Source organism: Leiobunum rupestre, chromosome 4, assembly GCF_980474605.1.
Source record: "Leiobunum rupestre chromosome 4, qqLeiRupe1.1.hap1, whole genome shotgun sequence".
NCBI lineage: Eukaryota > Metazoa > Arthropoda > Arachnida > Opiliones > Sclerosomatidae > Leiobunum > Leiobunum rupestre.
In genome coordinates this window covers 62,952,110-62,970,990 of record NC_143387.1, presented here as the reverse complement: position 1 = coordinate 62,970,990, position 18,881 = coordinate 62,952,110, and the positions used below count along the sequence as shown (strand labels likewise).

Sequence of the window (18,881 nt, the reverse complement as noted above, 5' to 3'; positions counted from 1 at the left end):
CAATAGAAAAAATAAAAAGAAATATATATATATAGCTGTTCGCGGTTTTTTTTACCGCCCAAATGTCTTCGGCGTATAGCGGATATTTTTGGGGAATAAAAATGACTTTTTTCCGGGGTAGGCCCTCCTCACGACTCCGCTGCTCTAGTGGCGTATTTTTGACGAGTCAATGAAAACAGCGAAAGTGAAAATGTTCTTCCACTCTGGTGGCGAGGAACTAGGTTCACCAGAATGTTGTCCGCAGTCGGTAGCGCGACTCAGCCGTTCGCGAAGCTCCCACGCGGAGAACTTCCACTATGTTGAGAACGTTACTACGATAATCGTCTTTAAGAAATTTGTCCTCGACTTTTGAAAAGTGTTTGCTCTTAAGAGTATGCCAACAATGGCCGGCAGCCAAAGCACCGATGACGTCACCGGCCACGCGGTTCCGGGAGACTGCGGACCTTCAACCGGAAATCCGGTTTGGTTAGACAGGAGCAAAATAGAGCGGGCCAAACAACTTTATCACGAATATTTCGCCAGGTAAGGATATCTACCAATTGATTTTTAACTTCGATGAATTTACGCGATTTCATTTGGGATAATTAAAGGGAATTTAACCTCCCGAGGTCTTAGGGAATACCTCCACGACGAATCACTAAGCAGGAGTTAGTCGACAATAGGTGATTTCTTTTCGGCTGTTCTCGGACTAAAAGTGTACTCTTTTTACCCTAAAACGTTTTATTGGCCTGTTCCGGGGATGAGAATTACTCCGCCCCATAAACTATTCGCTTGTTCCGGAGTATTAGGGCTACTCTTTTTACTCCTTCTGAAAAGGAGGTGTGAAGAGAGTAAATCGGATTTGGTCGTCTGGCTAGCTATCTGTGGCAGCCATTTTGCAAAAACGTTTTTACTCCGACTCAAACTATTCGCCACCCCAGAATCGGAGTACAAGACGTCATCGCCTTACTCTTCTTACCCTACTCCGAAATTCCGGAACAAGCGAAAAGAAACCACCTAGAATTGGAACCCTTTGTAGGTTATATATTAAATTGCCACAGAATCATTTCTAAAATTCGGCCCGAATTTCAGGTGGTTTCTGAAAGCAGTTTGGACAAATCATAATTTGGTATTTTTCCTGCCCTATTTCCGGAAACTAGTATAATTTGACCAATTCGGTGGCCGTTACAAAATGGATTCTGAAAGTCAGTGCTGAAAATTCGTTCCCTCTACGTTGCAAAGACTCAATTCTTCTCTCTCAGGCTGGTTTTCACTATAGCAAAAACGCCACGACGGTGAGTGTCGACGCTAAAAAAAATGAATTAGGCCTAAGGGATATTTTTGCGTCGTGGTGTTTTCTCCATAGTGAAAACCTGCTTGAGATAAATGAAATTTTCTGCCACTGATTTTTGGTAAATATTGCCGTAAAAATTAAAGAAAATGTAAAATGGGAATAGAAACTGTTGCTTTCAGCTGGCGTCATAACATTACAATTTACAAAATATCCCTGGATGAAATTTCTATTTCTAATAACCCGTAACCCCTTGTTATGTTTTAGCAGTCGTATAAACAAGCGTTTTATAAACTTAATAAACAACCGAATTTTATTAAAAATAATTTTTATATTATTGGGAAAATTGTTAACTAGCCGGTTTAGAGGAAAGGTTATATCCGATACTTAACAATCAGGAAGTATTAATTTAAAAGCAATGATACCCTGAAGGTTAGAAATAAAGCCAAAACAGCGTTGTTCCTCTCGCTATCCTCGCGTAACAGGAAGATAAACAACTTGCACTTCCTCGAATATATTTAAAGACAGTCCTTTTGGCGGCAAAATAAAAATTTCAATTATTGAAATTTTAAAATAGCTCTCTAATAGGCGCTTCAATAAAGTTGATACTTTTTACTTCCCACTGACAAGGCGAAAATGGAATCACTGAATTAAATATTTCCGGTTGGTCGGTTATCAGATTCATCTGGCTAGCCAAAGAAGCCAACTACAATCCATACTCGAGTCAAATACAGTTTAAGGGACTCCAAAGTTCTGTGGCAAAAAAAAGAAAATTGAGCATTCTTTTCCTTCCCCCCAACCCCTCACTCGGCCTTGGCAGAGGCGGGCAGAGTCAACCGTAAATTTCGCACTTTACTGACTTAAACACATTTTGCCACCGAACTTCGGAGCCCCTTTAACTATGTTTGACATTCACTTTAAAAAACGCAATTGATTCCGTATTGCTGGTTTCATTTTTCGCGATGGTGAACGTTGACGCAAAAAACCTCACTTAGCCTTGGTTTCCACTAGGGCGCATAATGTATTTTTCCAAACGATTCTACGTCCCAAAGTTGAATGACGCGTTGTTACGCGCGCTAGTGGAAACTAAGGGTGGAGTTTGTTTTCCACTAGCGCGTTCCATTATATATTTTTCTTTACGTGCTAGAAAACGATTGTACGTCCCAAAGTTGAATGACGCGTTGTTACGCGCGCTAGTGGAAACCAAGGCTGAGACGTACAAACTTTTTGACGTGCGTAATTAAAAATACATTATGACGGGCGCTAATGGAAACCAAGAATGGCCAAACATAATATTTTCGCGGTGACACCTAAAATCTCCATTAGGCCTAACACTGGTTTTTCGCGATGAAATGATCGGAAATTTTTCTCTTTTTTTGAAAACGCGCCCTTACAAAGACCATATGAAAAGTATTACGTATTAATACTTTCAAAAAGCAAAACAGGGAACGAGAATCAGGAAAGACAAAAATGTTGCTTACTCATTTTCGTTTGTCTTTTTAAGCATCTGTTTCGCGCATTTGATGGGTTTGACGTTCCTGGTGACCATTCCGAGCATCTTCGAGACACTGGCGTCCACCAACAAGTCTTCGAGCTCCGTGCTTCTGTTCCGACGCTACCTCCGCACTCTGACCGAGGTGCGGAAATGGTACGAAGGGGACATCTGCGACGAGCGGTCGGAATCCAGGAAATCGCTGGACAAAGTCAGACTGCAACATTCCAAAGTGGCTGCTAACGTGGCCCCGGGACAAGCCGTCCGGATTTCGCAACGCGACATGACCTTGACGCAGTTCGCCTTCGTCGGTTTCATCGTCCTCTATCCGTCTAAAGTCGGTTTCAGCTGCAGCCGAGAAGACTACCAATGTTTGGCCCATTTCTGGCGATACGTTGGGCACTTGCTGGGCGTAGAGGATAGGTTCAATTTGATACGAGACAGCTGGCAAGACACCGTTGGGAACTGCCAGTCAATCGTGCGCGATGTGTACGGCAACGCGGTTAGCGAGGCATCACGAGAGGCCATCGCCATGAGTCAGGGCATTATCTCTGCCATGAATAGTTTCATGAAGATTCTGCGCTGGAGGGCCATGGTGGCCTACCAACAGGACAGTCTGGGTTTCCCCTGCGACTTGAGAATGGACGTGTACGATTGGCTCGGTTATTGCGCCGGAAATCTCGTGTACGGGTTTCTGCTGAAATTCGCCGTCCTCAGATGGATGTACAACGCCCTGGTCAAAAGCTTGATCGACAACGCCAACCGCCATCCTCAATACTACGAACGAAAACTGAGAAAAATTGACAATCATAATTTTAAATCAGAAATATCCTGATGTAAAATCGATATTAAATTGAAATTATAAACTCGAAACTTTTTTAGTTTTTGGACACCCTGGCTGTTCACTCTGCTCATAAGTGTATAATTTTGTTTCAGATTAGTGTGTCAGTTCCATGTTCAATTTCTACTACCGAGCAGTTTTTAGGATGAACACCAATTTTTGGTGGACTTCAGAATAAGTCAGTAGGCCTAATACGTGATCCGTGTCTCTTTGTCATAGTGAGCACGTGCAGTTAGCCCTGTTACGAAGAGTTAAATGGGGTATTTTTTTTTCTCTAGAGGGTCTTATCGTTTTGGGTATGACGTCAATTCTACGTCACTCCACAAATAGCTATCGGTAATTATTTCAACTAACTTCCACTGGAGCGTAATTATAGACTTACGCTCCCCGTAATACAACTTTGACTGCGTTAAGCATTGAGTTGGGAATATTAATCTAGAGATCCAATCAAATCTGCTCCCCGCGAAACAAGTTTTTGAAAATAACGAATGTGCCGTCTCCCCTAAAATGACGATAAAACGTTATCATATGACCCGCGGCGCCATCCATTATTTTTGAACAAAAAATATCTTTGCTGGAAAACGCGTCTAATTTGAATGAACCATTGAGAGATAGACGGCGCCACTGGTAGAATGATAAAGTTTTCTCGTCATTTGGGAGCAGACGGCAGTATTCTTATTTTTTAAAAACTTGTTTCACGAAATACTGAAATCCGACGTTTTGATTGGACCTCTAGATTAATATTCCCAACTCAATGGCGTTAAGGTGATTAAGTAGTGGATTACAGATTGAGCATAACCAAAGGGTACTCACATTTGTCAGTTCCATATTCCTGTAATCGATGTACGAGCCTCTAGCTTTGAGCTGCATAAAATTGATTACGTAACTGATTACAGATTCAGCATTACCACTCAGTTTGCAAATTCCCGTTATCGGTGTACCAAGGCAAACTATCAACGTCATTTACAAAATCATAAAAAAACCTTATTCAGAAATTCCTAATAAATTTTTATTTTTGAAAAACGTATGTTTTTTGAGAAACAGTTCTCTACATTGCCACAGTTTTGGACACGCTTGTCTTTGGGAAATAATTGGCCTACGATTTAAGAGCCGCCCCTTAAAAGCTTGTTATCTTAGGCAGCGATATTTCGAAATCAAACTATTCAATACGAAAAAAATTTAAAAATTTAATAATAATTACAACGTAACTGCAAAACAAAATACTATTACTTTTTCTTTTTGAGCAATGGTCAACTATATGATCCTACGAAGCCGGTCACTTCCGGACGCGCACGCCACTATGTCCGTGGTGAAGGATCGACACAAGTTTTTAGAGTCGCCGAGATTATTTCTAGTTTCTTATCTCTAACTTCATTTTTATTATATATTAATTTAAAGTTCATTTTAAAATATATATTTATAAAAGTCAGGGATGGGGGTTTTGAGGTTGAATGTCTGGTTTTTACACCGCGAATACGACCCTAATTGAAAATATACAAAATCCTATAAACGCGTTCAAAAATAAATCGATGATTTAAATATGAACTTAGCGTTTCGCGATAAAATAAAACGCCAAATAAAGAAGTTTTAGTGGGAGGTATTTATATTCAGCGCCATACCGCGGCGCATAGCTGAAACGTAATTCACGATTGGGAAGTTAGGATTCAACCGACGCTGGTCGACTTGGCCTTCATTCTCTTCTCGTACTTGTCCCTATTCCGCAGCGTCTGTTCGATGACCACGCGCAGAATGTAATTGAAGAACTTGTGGCACGCCCGAAACTTGAGCAAGTATTGGAAAGTTAACCTCATCAGCCAGTAGCCGGTTTTCTGGTACAAACCGGTGGCGAAGGTGACTGGGAAATCCAGTAACTCGTACCAGAACCTGGCCAGTGCCTCCCAACTCAGGAAGGCGATGAAGGTGTTCATGGCGCGGACAATGTCGCGGCTCATCGAGACCGACTCGGGTCCCGAGTTGACCACCGCGGGCTTCATGCAACCGTTCAAGATTTCTCGGCACCACGACACGGTTTCGTCGTAGTTGCCGTCGCAGACGTTGTAGCGGTCGTCGATGCCCAGTAGATAGCCGATCCCTCTCCAGAAGTGGATGAGACACTCCAAATCCTCCCGGGAACAGTGGATGCCAATTTTCTTAGGGAACATGACGATCAGACCCAAAAAGGCGAATTGGGTCAGAGCCATGTCCCTTTGCGAAATGTACATCGACGAACCCGTGACGGGACAACATCCTTCCTCTGACAAGGTCACCTCGGCTTCGGTGTCCTCTTCCGGTTTCGTGGTCGTCGTTGAGGATGTGGCTGAAGATTGGAGTTCTGAGACGAGAACGGGACATTTCCATTAAAAGGCCGGTAAGCTCGCAACCAACACCAATGGTGATAGAAATATTAATAACCAGTAACCCCGGCATGCGTTCACAAAAACCAACGACCAATAAGCTAAGAATCATCAAATGTCAGCAACTACAAGCCAAAACCATCCCATATGAGCGACTACAAGCCAAAACCATCATATGTCAGCAACAAGAGGCCAAAACCATCCAATTTCAGAGACTACAAGCCAAAAACATCCAGTGTCAGTAGCCACAAAACCAATAGAGACAAAACTTTTATCTCACCTCCGACTAGAGGTTGAACGTCTCGTTGAGACGCGTTAGTGGACGATTTAAAGTTGGGACAAGAAGAAGTACTCTTGTTGAGTTTTTCACCGACTCGCTTGTGCATGTTGCGCACTTGGACGATGGATTTGTGGGCCGCGTCGGCTGGGTTCCAAACATCGCCTTCGTACCAGCGCCTGACGTGCTGCAAGGTACCCAAGTACCTCCGGAAGAGGCACACCATGGAGGAAGAATTCCCTGTTGAGAGCAGGGGTCCCACCATGGACGGAATGTGAACAATCAACATCAGTCCGGCCAAATGGGCGAAGAAAATGCTAAAAATTACCAAGACATGAGCGCTTACTTCGATGAATTTTCCTTAGCCAGATAAATTTGTTTCTATAGACTTTGTTTCGCGTCAAAGTCTCTAGGCTTCAAGGTTAGGAAATATATCGCCATCTGTCTTAATGCTCATCAGAATTAACGTATGCAAATTTATTGGAAAGAGTAAAGTATGTTGTTATTCCCTTGATCTATATTTTCTAACGTTTTCCTCTCGCGATAGTTTAAATTGTTACGAGTAGATGGCGCGAGTGCATCGTGTTGAACGGGAAAATAAAGTTCGACTCTTTCATTCCATTTAAAATGAATTTTCACACAGTATAGCGACGGAACGGTTACGCAACTGCCCGCGCAAGTTCAAAATTACCACGACGTAATGGCGCCAGCGTTTAGTATCGCCGGGTTCAAGGTCCTTACGTGATTTACATCAAAAATTAAATATTTTCTAAGAAATCGCGCACTTTTCAAAATGGAGAATGGCGTTGACATTTCCCGGATCAAAAATGTAACGAAGCCCCGTTTGAAGTTATCTAAAAAATAATTTTAACCAGATATCGGGTTTGCCCTAAATTACCCAATTCCCGCAGAGCCAGGAAAATTGTAATAAATTCCATGTCTACGTAAGAAGTCTAGGAAACCAAAAAGCGTTCGGCTTACCTGAAGAAGAAGCGATTGAAGATGTCTCTAGCGCGATAGAAGCGCTCCCTATCGAGCCACGGCGGAGGTTTTAGGGGCGACGACCCGCTGTCTCCGACGTGCGTGGCACCCTGCAGGAAAACTTCCAGTTTATGGTTGGGGTTCTGGCCACTAGGTGCCGCCATCGTCGACGTCTCCATGACGCGTTTCCCGTTAGCCCGCTTCGCGTCCCTCTATGGCCGTCGACTTTCGCGTAAACCGGTAGGCCACGGCGTGCCGACATTCTCCTGTAAAGAAATTAAATGGAAATTAGCGCCAAAGAAAGTGCTAATTACGCTAAGAACAAAATTAAAAATTGACCCGTTGCTAGGATATTGTTCCTAATTGCGTTTGACCTTTAAATCGCGGTAAAAATTTGAAGAAATTGAATATGTCCCGTCGTATAAGCTAATGGCTCGAGCGAGAAGGGTACGCGCTCTAGAGGGAAATAGGCATGTTTTAAAGTTAATAAAGGATGCGTTGCGACGCAATTTTCGTCTTGGGTGAATGTACGCTCTAAGGCAGATATTATTAAACGATTGGAGGTTATCCAAATGCGTTTCGTTTTTACCCGTCATTTCGTTATCACCGCTACCATTTACATCACGATGAAAAATAGAGCAGAAACAAAATTTTAAATTTGTCGTGATAAATTGTATTTTAAATTTTATATTGTAAAAAGTAGGTACGGTTAAAAAATTTTAAGAAACTCCCATATTTAAATGATTAAAAATAGATTCCATCTTTAAGAACTATTTACTTAAGATACTAGTATTGCCTAAATAGAAAAAAGGTCAGGAGTAGTGCTGAAAAACAAATTTTTACAAATGCAAGATGGAGAGTGGGGGTCAATAGAAAAAGGGGGTCGACACAAGACTTTTTTCGTACGTGAGGACGTCAGCTGTCGACTTAGTAGCTTTGACGCTCGTTTTGACGACATCAAGCGCTGAAAAAAGGGTTTGCTGTCTCATCCCTCGATCATCACGGTGCCGAGAGGAAATATTTTTACAAAACGACTCCTTACATTTCCTCCATTATAATAGTAATTATTGTTTTGATATTATCGCGTACCGTTTGTAAAAAAAACTGTGTCACTTATTTATTATTAACTAATGGTACAATATGATTTAATGACTATGGAAAATATAGTTTCATAGTTAATTTTAAAACACTCTTTTTAAAAGTCCTAATAGGGTAATAAAAATTTTGGTGTACAATTTTTAATTGTAAATATCATAAATATTTTATTAAATATGCAAATATAACGAAGTCGTTTTTAATTTCATTAATCAATTTTTAATTTATAGAAAAAAATCACGGATGACGTTCTATGACGTCATAGTGCCAAGTCCCTAATTACAGAAACAGCGACTCGTTCTTCATTCAATAATTTAATTTTAATTCATTACAATTCTATTTTAAGCATTTTTTTTTGGTATCTATATTGGGAGCGATATGCAAAAATATTATCCGTAGCGCCTATGTATTTAGGTGAATGATACGGAAACGAATTGAATTTGTAGAAATCTTAAAACAACGACAACAATGTTGATAAAAATGAAAGGGAAAAGTAGCATTTTTTCCTAAACAATTAGATAATATACGACCGTGGGGTGAAATTAAATATTTATTAAGCAAACTAAATAAATATATAAATCAAAGGGGGAATTTTCTCAGGACGAGGACCAACACTTCGCCCTAGATAGCCCCAAAAATTGGCACCCCATTTAATTTATCCGCAGAAATATTTTTTACACCTGAAAGAGTTTTTGATTTAAATAATGTTTTTTTATACATACCGTAAATTTATTATTGTTATTATGTAAAACGGTGGGAAAAGCGTATTTTTCTGAGGAATATAGTTAAATTTCGCTTTGGAAGCAGACTCTCTTTTCCTCGAAATGGGTCAAGTGCAAAGGAAAGAAATTATGGGAAATATATAGGTTTTAAAAAAAGATCTTTGAAAAAATGGATTCTTACATTATGATGGTAAGTCTGACCCTCCCAGGTATAGAAAATTGCAATTGTATTAAATAGAGATATACATACATACTGTTTCCCCCATTTCAGCCCCTCCCCCCCCCCCCTTTAGTTGACTGGGGGTGATAAACCCCTATGTTCCCCGCCAGTTTGAATGAGCGAGATTGGCAAAAAAAGTTACATTTTATAGTGGTATTAAGCGTTTAGTGATCAGTCGTCCCTCTGGTGTGAAAGAACGGCGAATTGCACAGACAGAGAGCGAGAAGGGTTTTTTTTCTTGGTTCTACGTTCTATTAACCTTGTTTCGAAAGACGCTGCGTCTTCTAGCTCCGAGCCACGGCGGCTTCGGGAGCATGCGTCAAAAGTTACAAACAAGACTACGCGTCGAAAGCGAGACGGGGAATACCCCCCCCCCCCAGCTTACAGATTTTGAACTTTCACTACTCCAAACCGCGACATTCCGCAATATCATATGGAATAAACTATCTAATATCTCTGGAAATTACCGTAATTGATTATTATTAATATTTATAATATTAATGCTAGTTAAATAATAACTTAATTTAACGAGAATTTATATTTTTAATTTCTTGGGAGATAGAAATATTTTGCAAATTATTATCTAGCTGTATAAGAAGATATTAATTATTTATAATATTATAAGTAACATATGGAGTGTAAGTATCCTACCAAACGGTACCTACCACTTCCGAAGAATACTTTGAATGGTTACTTAAAAAAAACTAGAGTTAGGACATGTCATATTTATGGCTTTAATATTACTTATGATATAACATTTTAAAAATATTGATATTTTAATATAAAATTATTTTAGGAAATATTGTAAATAAACGTAAGCCACTAGAATTCTTATAAAGAATCAGCCATGTTACTAGAATATGACATTTTTTATGTTACTTATGATAATATATTATAAAAATATTGTAATTTTAACAAAGACCGTAATAACCGTGATATTGAACCATGAAGAATATGATACATATTTATGATCTTATGATGATACAAATATTGTATTTGTAATATCAAATTCAATTGGGGAAAAATTAATATCGTTAATTAATTAATTAATAACGCATTAACCGTGAATTTCTATAATTTAAACGGGGCAAGAACTGGTGTAAAGATTAAATTTGACGGACGCAGAGATCGTTTGGCATTAGCCGTTCACACTGTAATCATTTGCGTTTACATTTTTTTTAAACGGATTAAAAAGAAATGTGAGAAGATGAAAAGACTGCCGACCCTTCGAAAAGTAAACGCGGCTTTTAAGAGGCAATATATAGATGAAATAATATTAAAAAAAACATCAAAGGATCAGGATGGAGATTTCAGTCAAAATTTCTTTTCACACAATCTTAAAAGAAAAAAATTCTACAACCCCCAAACGCTTTCCCCACGAGAAAAACCACATTTATATTTTCCCAGATGTAATTATAAAATTTATCACCACTTTTTATTTTGGCAAATTGGGGGAAAACCGACTTTCACGAGCCAAAAAGAGAAATTTTTGACGATTTAGGAAGGGACCTACATTTTCCCCTTTTCGCCGATATAAATATAAAAAAGTAAAATCCAATCCTACTTTCGATAAAATATTATTCCATCAGGAAAGAATCGTCGCGAAAATGCGATTTTCTAGATAAATCTACTTCCACGATTGGACACTAATTCCACCAGCACGAAAGATAACATTTTCACGATTTTAAAAACCCCACCGAAAGTTTGGACAAATATTGAATGCGTTACCTGTAAGCTGACATTGATATTATAAAGCGAGAAACTAGTGGGGTTACTACTAATCTATAATTTTATTGTGTACCAAAAAAACACCCCATATTACCCAAAAAAAAACACACAAGAAAACCGCCCTAAATCCAGAAAATCGTCGATACCACAAAAAATTCCGAAAAACACTTCAAATCCACTGAAATTTCCAAAAAAAAAAAACGTACGCCAAAAATTCCAAAAAACACGCCAAAACCGCCGAATTTTCCCTAAAAAAACCATCCCAAAACTGCCGAATTTTCCAAAAATATACGCCAAACCCGCCAAAAATTCCGAAAAATACCCCAAAAACATCAAAAATTCTGAATAACAGAAAATCACCCTTCAAAAACTGCAAGAACATCCAACATTTCACAAAACACACCAAATTCCAAAAACCGCCGAAGTAGACCAATATTCCAGAAAGCCGCCAAAACCGCCAATCCCTAAAATCGTCGAAACCACCAAAAATTTCAAACAACCATCAAAAATTCCAAAATTTCGCTCTACCTAGTGTAACATAATGTTGGAAAAAAAACCTTTTCTCAAATTTAAGCATCTAATACTCGAAATATTAATTTAAACACTTTTAGGTAAATACATTTAAATTTCGGACTACAAGAAAATGATAAGTATTTAGCAAAGGGCTATAGAGTAGGGATAATTAATTAAAATTCTAAATTTTAAATGTTCTATTAGAAAACGAAACCGGTCTACAACATGAGAAAAAACTTAAGTAGAACATTTCAAAAGACCCACTTAATTCTAAAATCTTTCTCTATAAACGTTCTTTTTTAAGTAACAATTATCCCTATACATAGGCACAAATGGCGCTATTGGAGTATGGAAAGTGACCACAGTCGGCAAAGAACTTAATTAATATTCATTTTGGACCAACCGCAATTGTCTCACGAGCGCTCATGATACAACCAAATGCATTTTTTAATTTTACTCTACCAGCAGAAAAGGTTTGAAAGGGCCTACAATAAAAAATATCTCCTTAGAAATAGGGCCTACCAAGGTCTTAGTGCCCAGGGCCTAAGAAGGTCCTAAAACGGCACTGTCTTTCAGCATAGTTGGAGTAGAAATCTGGCTCATTCTTATTGTTTTGAGATCCCTCGCTACGATTTGAGTGCCGATTTTTGCCTCCAACTGATTTCTATGATTTTGCTTCTAAAATATATTCAAATATCAAATGTGTAGATACAATATTTATGGGAAAAGTCAGTTCCAAAGATTAGCACTGTCTGTTAAGCCTCATGCCGCAATTTTAATGTTAAATGCTTAAAGTCATCTCAATTAAGTCATAATGAGTGTTGAAATAGCGCATAAAATCATCCGTGTATTGCAATTTTCCTGTAGTATACAAGTTCATCAACTTCACCGTACTCGGTTTAATGTAAAATATTTCGTTCCATATATAGTAATATATATTGAGTCGATAAATAAAGTTTAAAATGTTAGATTCTAGTTACAATTTATAGGGGTGTGCAAAAAATTTGGTTAGACCAAATAATTCAATCGAATACCAAATCGAATAGCATTTGGGAAAGGTCGCGAATATTCGTTTTTCTCGGTTTTTCTTGATCAAATAGTCGAATATTCGAAAAGATAGGAAAAAGGTATTTGGAATTTTCAAATAGTTTGCAAACTGGTCGAATAACCGCGGGTCTTTTTCTAATTTGTTGAGTTTCAAAGCCACCAGAGGAGAACGCTGGGGTAGTTAAACTTTAAAAATGTGTATTTTAAATATTGTTTGTAAAAGTTTTCTTTGAAAAAGTTTAGTTTTATAGTTTAAATTTATTAAATAAAATAAAATATATATTATACATTTGGTTTAGTATTTTACTATTGCAAGTAAAATGAACAGTGATTTCAATTACTTTTTTATTTTTTGACAATTATGCAAACTATTTGGTTATTTCAAAACCAAATACGTCGAATTATTTGGTATTCGAAATACTATTTGGTATTTGATCAGTTAACTGGCTTCAAATTTTGCTCTAAAAATATTCGACCAAATTATTATACGTTATAAATATTCGATTTGGTATTTGACGTGCCTTAAAAAAAAATATTTGATATTCGATTCGATCCCCAAAAAATGGTATTTGCACTACTCTAACAATTTACAAACTAAGATTGTTATTTTCAGCGTTTTTCGAGATATATTTGAATGAAACATTTATAAGGGCTCTAAAGCGATATCTATATTCGTCACTGAATTTATTAAATCTATGCTATGGAAATCTACTATCTTTTAATATTTAAAAAAAATCATTGGTGCACCACTGTGAAGTACACACTGGTGGCGTTTTCCCTTCCCCCTTTATCGTACCAGCGGAAAATAGACAATGAAGCTTATATATCATCTCTACATAGTTCTACTTAACTATAAATAAATGTATCCTTTGTAATTCTCTTAAAATAAGGTTTAGAACGTGTATAGTTAGAATTTTATACCAATTTAATGCCAGGGTCGTTCCTTTGGAGTAATTGCTTGGGGGGGGGGGGGGAGGAAAGCAACATTTTTTATCAAAGTTTTTAGTTATTAGGAAGATTTCGCGAATTCACTCGGTAAAATTACGGTGCAGTTGTGATCCCAAATATAGACGGTCACAGGTAAAACAATTACTAATTATATAAAAATGGCTATATAATAAATTATTTCAAGTAAACCAATAAAGTAGTGGTTTAAATTTAGCGTTGCACAAGAGAAAAATTTTACAATTTTTCGAGTGAACCCCAATTTGTCGCCGTTTTAAATTTAAAACAATTGTCGAAAACAGGGATTTTACACATGGAATCAGAATATCGTGTGACCTTAAACTAACCACCCGAAAATATAACTATACGGTGTAGTAATCACCCGAAAAATATTTTTACACCTTAGTATTGATTTTCTTAAACAAAGGTTATATATCTCAATAATTCGGTGATTTTCAGTTATTTATCTCTATGTTTAGGTGACTTCGTGTTCTGTATCTCAATGTTTCGGTGAATTCGTGCTTTTTATCTCAATGTTTCGGTGACTTCGTGTTCTATATCTCAATGTTTCGGTGAATTCGTGCTTTTTATCTCAATGTTTAGTTGTTTCGTGTTCTTTATCTCAATGTTTCAGTGACTTTGTGTTCTTTATCTCAATGTTTCGGTGACTTTGTGTTCTTTATCTCAATGTTTCAGTGACTTTGTGTTCTTTATCTCAATGTTTCGGTGACTTTGTGTTCTTTATCTCAATGTTTCAGTGACTTTGTGTTCTTTATCTCAATGTTTCGGTGACTTTGTGTTCTTTATCTCAATGTTTCGGTGACTTTGTGTTCTTTATCCCAATGTTTCGGTGACTTTGTGTTCTTTATCTCAATGTTTCGGTGACTTTGTGTTCTATATCTCAATGTTTCGGTGACTTTGTGTTCTTTATCTCAATGTTTCAGTGACTTTGTGTTATTTATCTCAATGTTTCGGTGACTTCGTGCTCTTTATCTCAATGTTTCAGTGACTTTGTGTTATTTATCTCAATGTTTCGGTGACTTCGTGCTCTTTATCTCAATGTTTCGGTGACTTCGTGCTCTTTATCTCAATTTTAAGTGACTTCGTGTTCTTTATCTCTATTTTAAGTGACTTTAGGTTCTTTATCTCAATTTTAAGTGACTTCGTGTTCTTTATCTCAATGTTTCGGTAAATTCGTGCTCTTAATATCAATGTTTCGGTAAATTCGTGCTCTTAATATCAATGTTTCGGTAAATTCGTGCTCTTTATATCAACGTTTCGGTGACTTCGTGCTCTTTATCTTCATCTTTCGGTGATTTCCACTGATTTTTATAGTGATATTCTGTGATTACATAGGGTTTGTACTGAAGTAATCCATCGCTAAACTACAAGAAACGTAATACAAGCGAATACCTTAAAACGGAGACTTCGAATTCAAAGTCGTAAAAAAATGACCATGAAAAATATATGTGTATATTTTTAACTCATTCAAGTCTGGAGAAGGATGGTTCGGTCTGGCTGGGCACATCATCACCAAGGCCTGAGGCGATTTCAGTTGGATGACGACACACAGACCAAGAACTGGGTTACAGAGTACTTGTTACGCTTAATAAGCACCCCCCCCCCCCCCCCGCCCCTCCATCCACAGGCCGTCTTTCGATCACAACGTTCATTTTAAAAAAAATTAAAATGTATACAATCCCAGAACAGACTTAAAATAATCGAAAAATACGTTTACGCATCACGGACGATACAAAAACCAGGCAAACGTGCCGCGCCACTTGCAAATAAAAGGCAAATAACATTAGTAAATAACATTAAAACATTACGAATAATAATAATTATAATATTTAGATATTAAAATTTTCTTCGCTTTTGCGGGAAAATATGCTAGGTCGATCGGGAATTAGGAAGTAAAACGTGCATGTTAAAAATACTAAACCAATTTAAGGCTTAAAGACAACCTTATATGTTCGTTGGGTAAATTGAAGCTTTAAGTTTTTGCCAATTCTAAACAATTTATTTTTCGAAAATTGAACACGAAAGGGTAAAAGGGACAGTTTTATTTAATTAATTTCTAAAATCGCGGTACTTTGACCAATATGCCTTCACGGCGGTACAAGATTTAATTCTTATTTTATTTTCGAGTCATTTGGCGAAATGCTTCTTCGAATCTTTCTTGGGAAAAAAAATGGTTTCTATGAAAAGGTTGTCAACAAACCGAATTTTGCAAACTGACAATTACGAATTCTACTACACGGGATTGTGTTTTCCAGCGTCGACAGTTCCGGAAACTAATATTATCGTATCAGACCCAAAAAATTTTCGATTTAAGAAAAAAATTAACGTACATCTGAAAACTGACGAAAAATTTGAATTTAGTGCGAAAAAAATACGTTAATTTTGTGAAATTTTAAAAACACTTAGAGCTGAACCGATTGAAAACTTGTATAAAAATCGCAGTTTTATCTGGTTTTCAGCCAATTTCAAACTTTATCGTATGTTATCGTATCGCAGTTTTATCTGGTTTTCAGCCAATTAGCCTTTTCAGTTTACATATAGCTACGTAGTGGCAAATGCAAGAAGCTCATTAACTGCTGGATTTTCGTCTTCTAAGCAGACGCTTTATTGAAAAATTAAAACATTATTGTATGTTATCGTAAACGCAAACTGAATTATTGGAAAATGTTATAATAGGCGAAACTATAAAGAAAATTTGCTCTTAACCAACTTGCTAAAATGGGAAAACAAAATCACGTGACTGCCATATCACAGCCAACTTCGATTTAGTAACTCGTGTTCATAGTTGGCCGTGCGACGGTAAAGAAAAAATTATTCCTTCCAAATACTGCAGACAGTTAATTAACTTACACTTTTCTATTATAAAATGTTCTAAACAATTATAATAATTAGATAATTTAAATGAATCGATCAAAATTTAAACGTTGTTAGGAAAATAAAATAAATAATAGTTCGAATTTCATAGGATAGATGGGGTTGCCGTTCTACACAAAGTCATGTGACTACCATCTGTTCAGCCCCCCTGGACTTTATAGTTTCGCCTATTATCGCACGTCTGGCAACCAGGAATGCCATATGGGGCTGGAAAGTAGCCAATTGGGCTTCTTTTCATGAAAATTGGATGGAAATAAAAGGGTTTGCTGTTGGTGGGAAATTGGGCTATTTATTTGTTCTAGGTTATGTGATCCATACGCACCATTAACCTCGCTCTTGGGTCCGACCAGCTGTATAGTTTTTTGGCTGGTTTTTGGGTAAATCGACAGTTTTTGGGCTGCTATTCAAAATAAGAATTGTCGGTTTTTTTTGGGCTTTTTTTTCGTTTTAATATGGGCGGGTTTTTGGTTGATAATCTGGCATCCCTGCTGGCAACGCATCATGATTTACATAAAAAAGCATATTATCGTTAAGGGTATCACAAAGCTTTTATCACGTAAACTCCTCATTTATTTTTAAATCTAAAAAGGCCGTAACTCTAGTTACGACTTTTTTAAACTAAGTTAACGATTTTTATTTATTACGTCATCTTATCTTACACTCTCGAAAACTTAAGGGAATCTATGCTTCACAAGGCAGGGGGACGGAATGTTTTACCCGTAACTGACTTTCGGGATCGACCTTTTGAAATAACACCCCGAAACCTTTTTTTTTTTTTTTCAAATAAACGAGTCAAATTTTTAAAATTTTTGCTTGGGTTTTTTTCTTTAATTTGGCGAAAAAAAACTCGTTTTTGAGTGGTACTCCATTGATCTATTTTCGTTAGAAACATTCCATCTGAAGAAATAACGCTCATCTCTCTCCTAAATATTTTCGGAGGAGGGCGGATTAAGGTGGTTCGGGGGGGGGGGGCGACCCGGATGCCGGAATCGTAAACAGGCGGAATGCGTGGACGCGAAAACACCATTTCTTGGAGGATATATCCCACACCTACAGCGCCACTTGTTGGCAAATTAATGGACTTTAAATGATAATCGAACCCAATTTTGCGCCCTAAAGACGGTTATTAAAATGGGCCATCTTACCAACGACCCCCCATTCCCGACGCATTTCAATCAAATTTCAATTATGATACCATACAATATTTCACATCATAAAACTACTTTCAGTGGCGTAAGAAGGGGGGCTACAATGTACCCTCCTGGAAATTGGAAAGGGGCGCCAAATTATTTTAGAAGGGTTGCAAAACATCCAAGCTGTACCCCCCTTAATCCAAAACGTTCCTACGCACCTGACTACTTTCAATTCGAATTGGTAAGATAAAATTTTGTTATTTCAGTTTTGGAAGTAACTCAACGATATTTTAATTTAACCCACCCGTATTAGTTGCCGTTAAGTACTTTATTATTAATGTAATTAATAAAGTACTTAACGCCAACTAATACGGGTGGGTTAAATTAAAATATCGGTGAGTTACTTTTCGTAAATCGCGTAAAAACTAACTTACTAACACAATACTTAAATAATAAACGTTAATTACGATAAATAAATAAATAAATAAATAAATAAATAAATAAATAAATAAATAAATAAATAAATAAATAAATAAATAAATAAATAAATACATACATACATACATAAATAAATAAATAAATAAATAAATAAATAAATAAATAAATAAATAAATAAATAAATAAATAAATAAATAAATAAATAAATAAATAAATAAATAAATAAATAAATAAATAAATAAATAAATAAATAAATAAATAAATAAATAAATAAATAAATAAATAAATAAATAAATAAATAAATAAATAAATAAATAAATAAATAAATAAATAAATAAATAAATAAATAAATAAATAAATAAATAAATAAATAAATAAATAAATAAATAAATAAATAAATAAATACAAATATGAAATTACCTTTAAACCCGTTTTAGCCATCTTTCAAAAAAAAATGCCGAACACTAAAAATCACTTTATCAGCTCCAAGAATCGTTTTAAATCCAAACGCCACGAGAAAAAAATCCGTAACCAAAAGGCACACCAACACAAAGCGAAATTAAGCAAATTTTCGATATAAGTATATAATAAAATGCGATTTCTACGAGCGAGTCGCCAAACCAGGAAATAAGAAGGCGACCGAAGCCGACGTAGGCCGGTTTCTGCTGGACTCGCGATGCATCGCCGCGGAAAAAGGAACGCGTTTGGGCGATACTAAACAGTCTACTTTCTGGGTTTGGGAACGAACGAGCACCACGGCGGTGGTGGTGACGGTGAAGCTCTCGCGGAACGACACGGGCTGGTGTTGCAGCACGGTTACCTGGTTTGGCCTAGTTCGCCACGCGACTGAACGTTCAAATAGCGACGGGGAAATGTATATCAAACAGGACGAAATGAAAAAGGGGGAACGAATACTCGAAATTACAAATT

General features: G+C 36.9%; 2 protein-coding genes across 4 annotated transcripts; one reads left to right on the top strand and one right to left on the bottom strand.

Annotated features, from left to right (window-relative positions):
• Window positions 1-55: 55 nt before the first annotated feature.
• Window positions 56-3,601, top strand: LOC149948699 (uncharacterized). The gene is made up of 2 exons (XM_090173818.1): window positions 56-522; window positions 2,775-3,601. Exons 1-2 carry the CDS (start codon window positions 374-376, stop codon window positions 3,595-3,597), a joined length of 972 nt encoding a protein of 323 aa, XP_090029944.1. The 5' UTR covers window positions 56-373; the 3' UTR covers window positions 3,598-3,601.
• A 1,037-nt stretch (window positions 3,602-4,638) lies between these two features.
• On the bottom strand, window positions 4,639-18,568 carry LOC149948698 (uncharacterized). 3 transcript variants are annotated; one of them, XM_090172402.1, is made up of 4 exons: window positions 18,372-18,568; window positions 7,216-7,481; window positions 6,238-6,551; window positions 4,639-5,935 (listed from the first exon to the last, which is right to left on the bottom strand). In XM_090172402.1, exons 2-4 carry the CDS (start codon window positions 7,392-7,394, stop codon window positions 5,268-5,270), a joined length of 1,161 nt encoding a protein of 386 aa, XP_090028528.1. In that variant the 5' UTR covers window positions 7,395-7,481; window positions 18,372-18,568; the 3' UTR covers window positions 4,639-5,267. The 3 variants fall into 3 exon arrangements, with proteins under 3 accessions (XP_090028528.1, XP_090028530.1, XP_090028529.1); XM_090172404.1 differs by lacking the exon at window positions 18,372-18,568 and adding an exon at window positions 9,214-9,277; XM_090172403.1 differs by lacking the exon at window positions 18,372-18,568 and adding an exon at window positions 7,555-7,627.
• Between the last annotated feature and the right edge of the window lie 313 nt (window positions 18,569-18,881).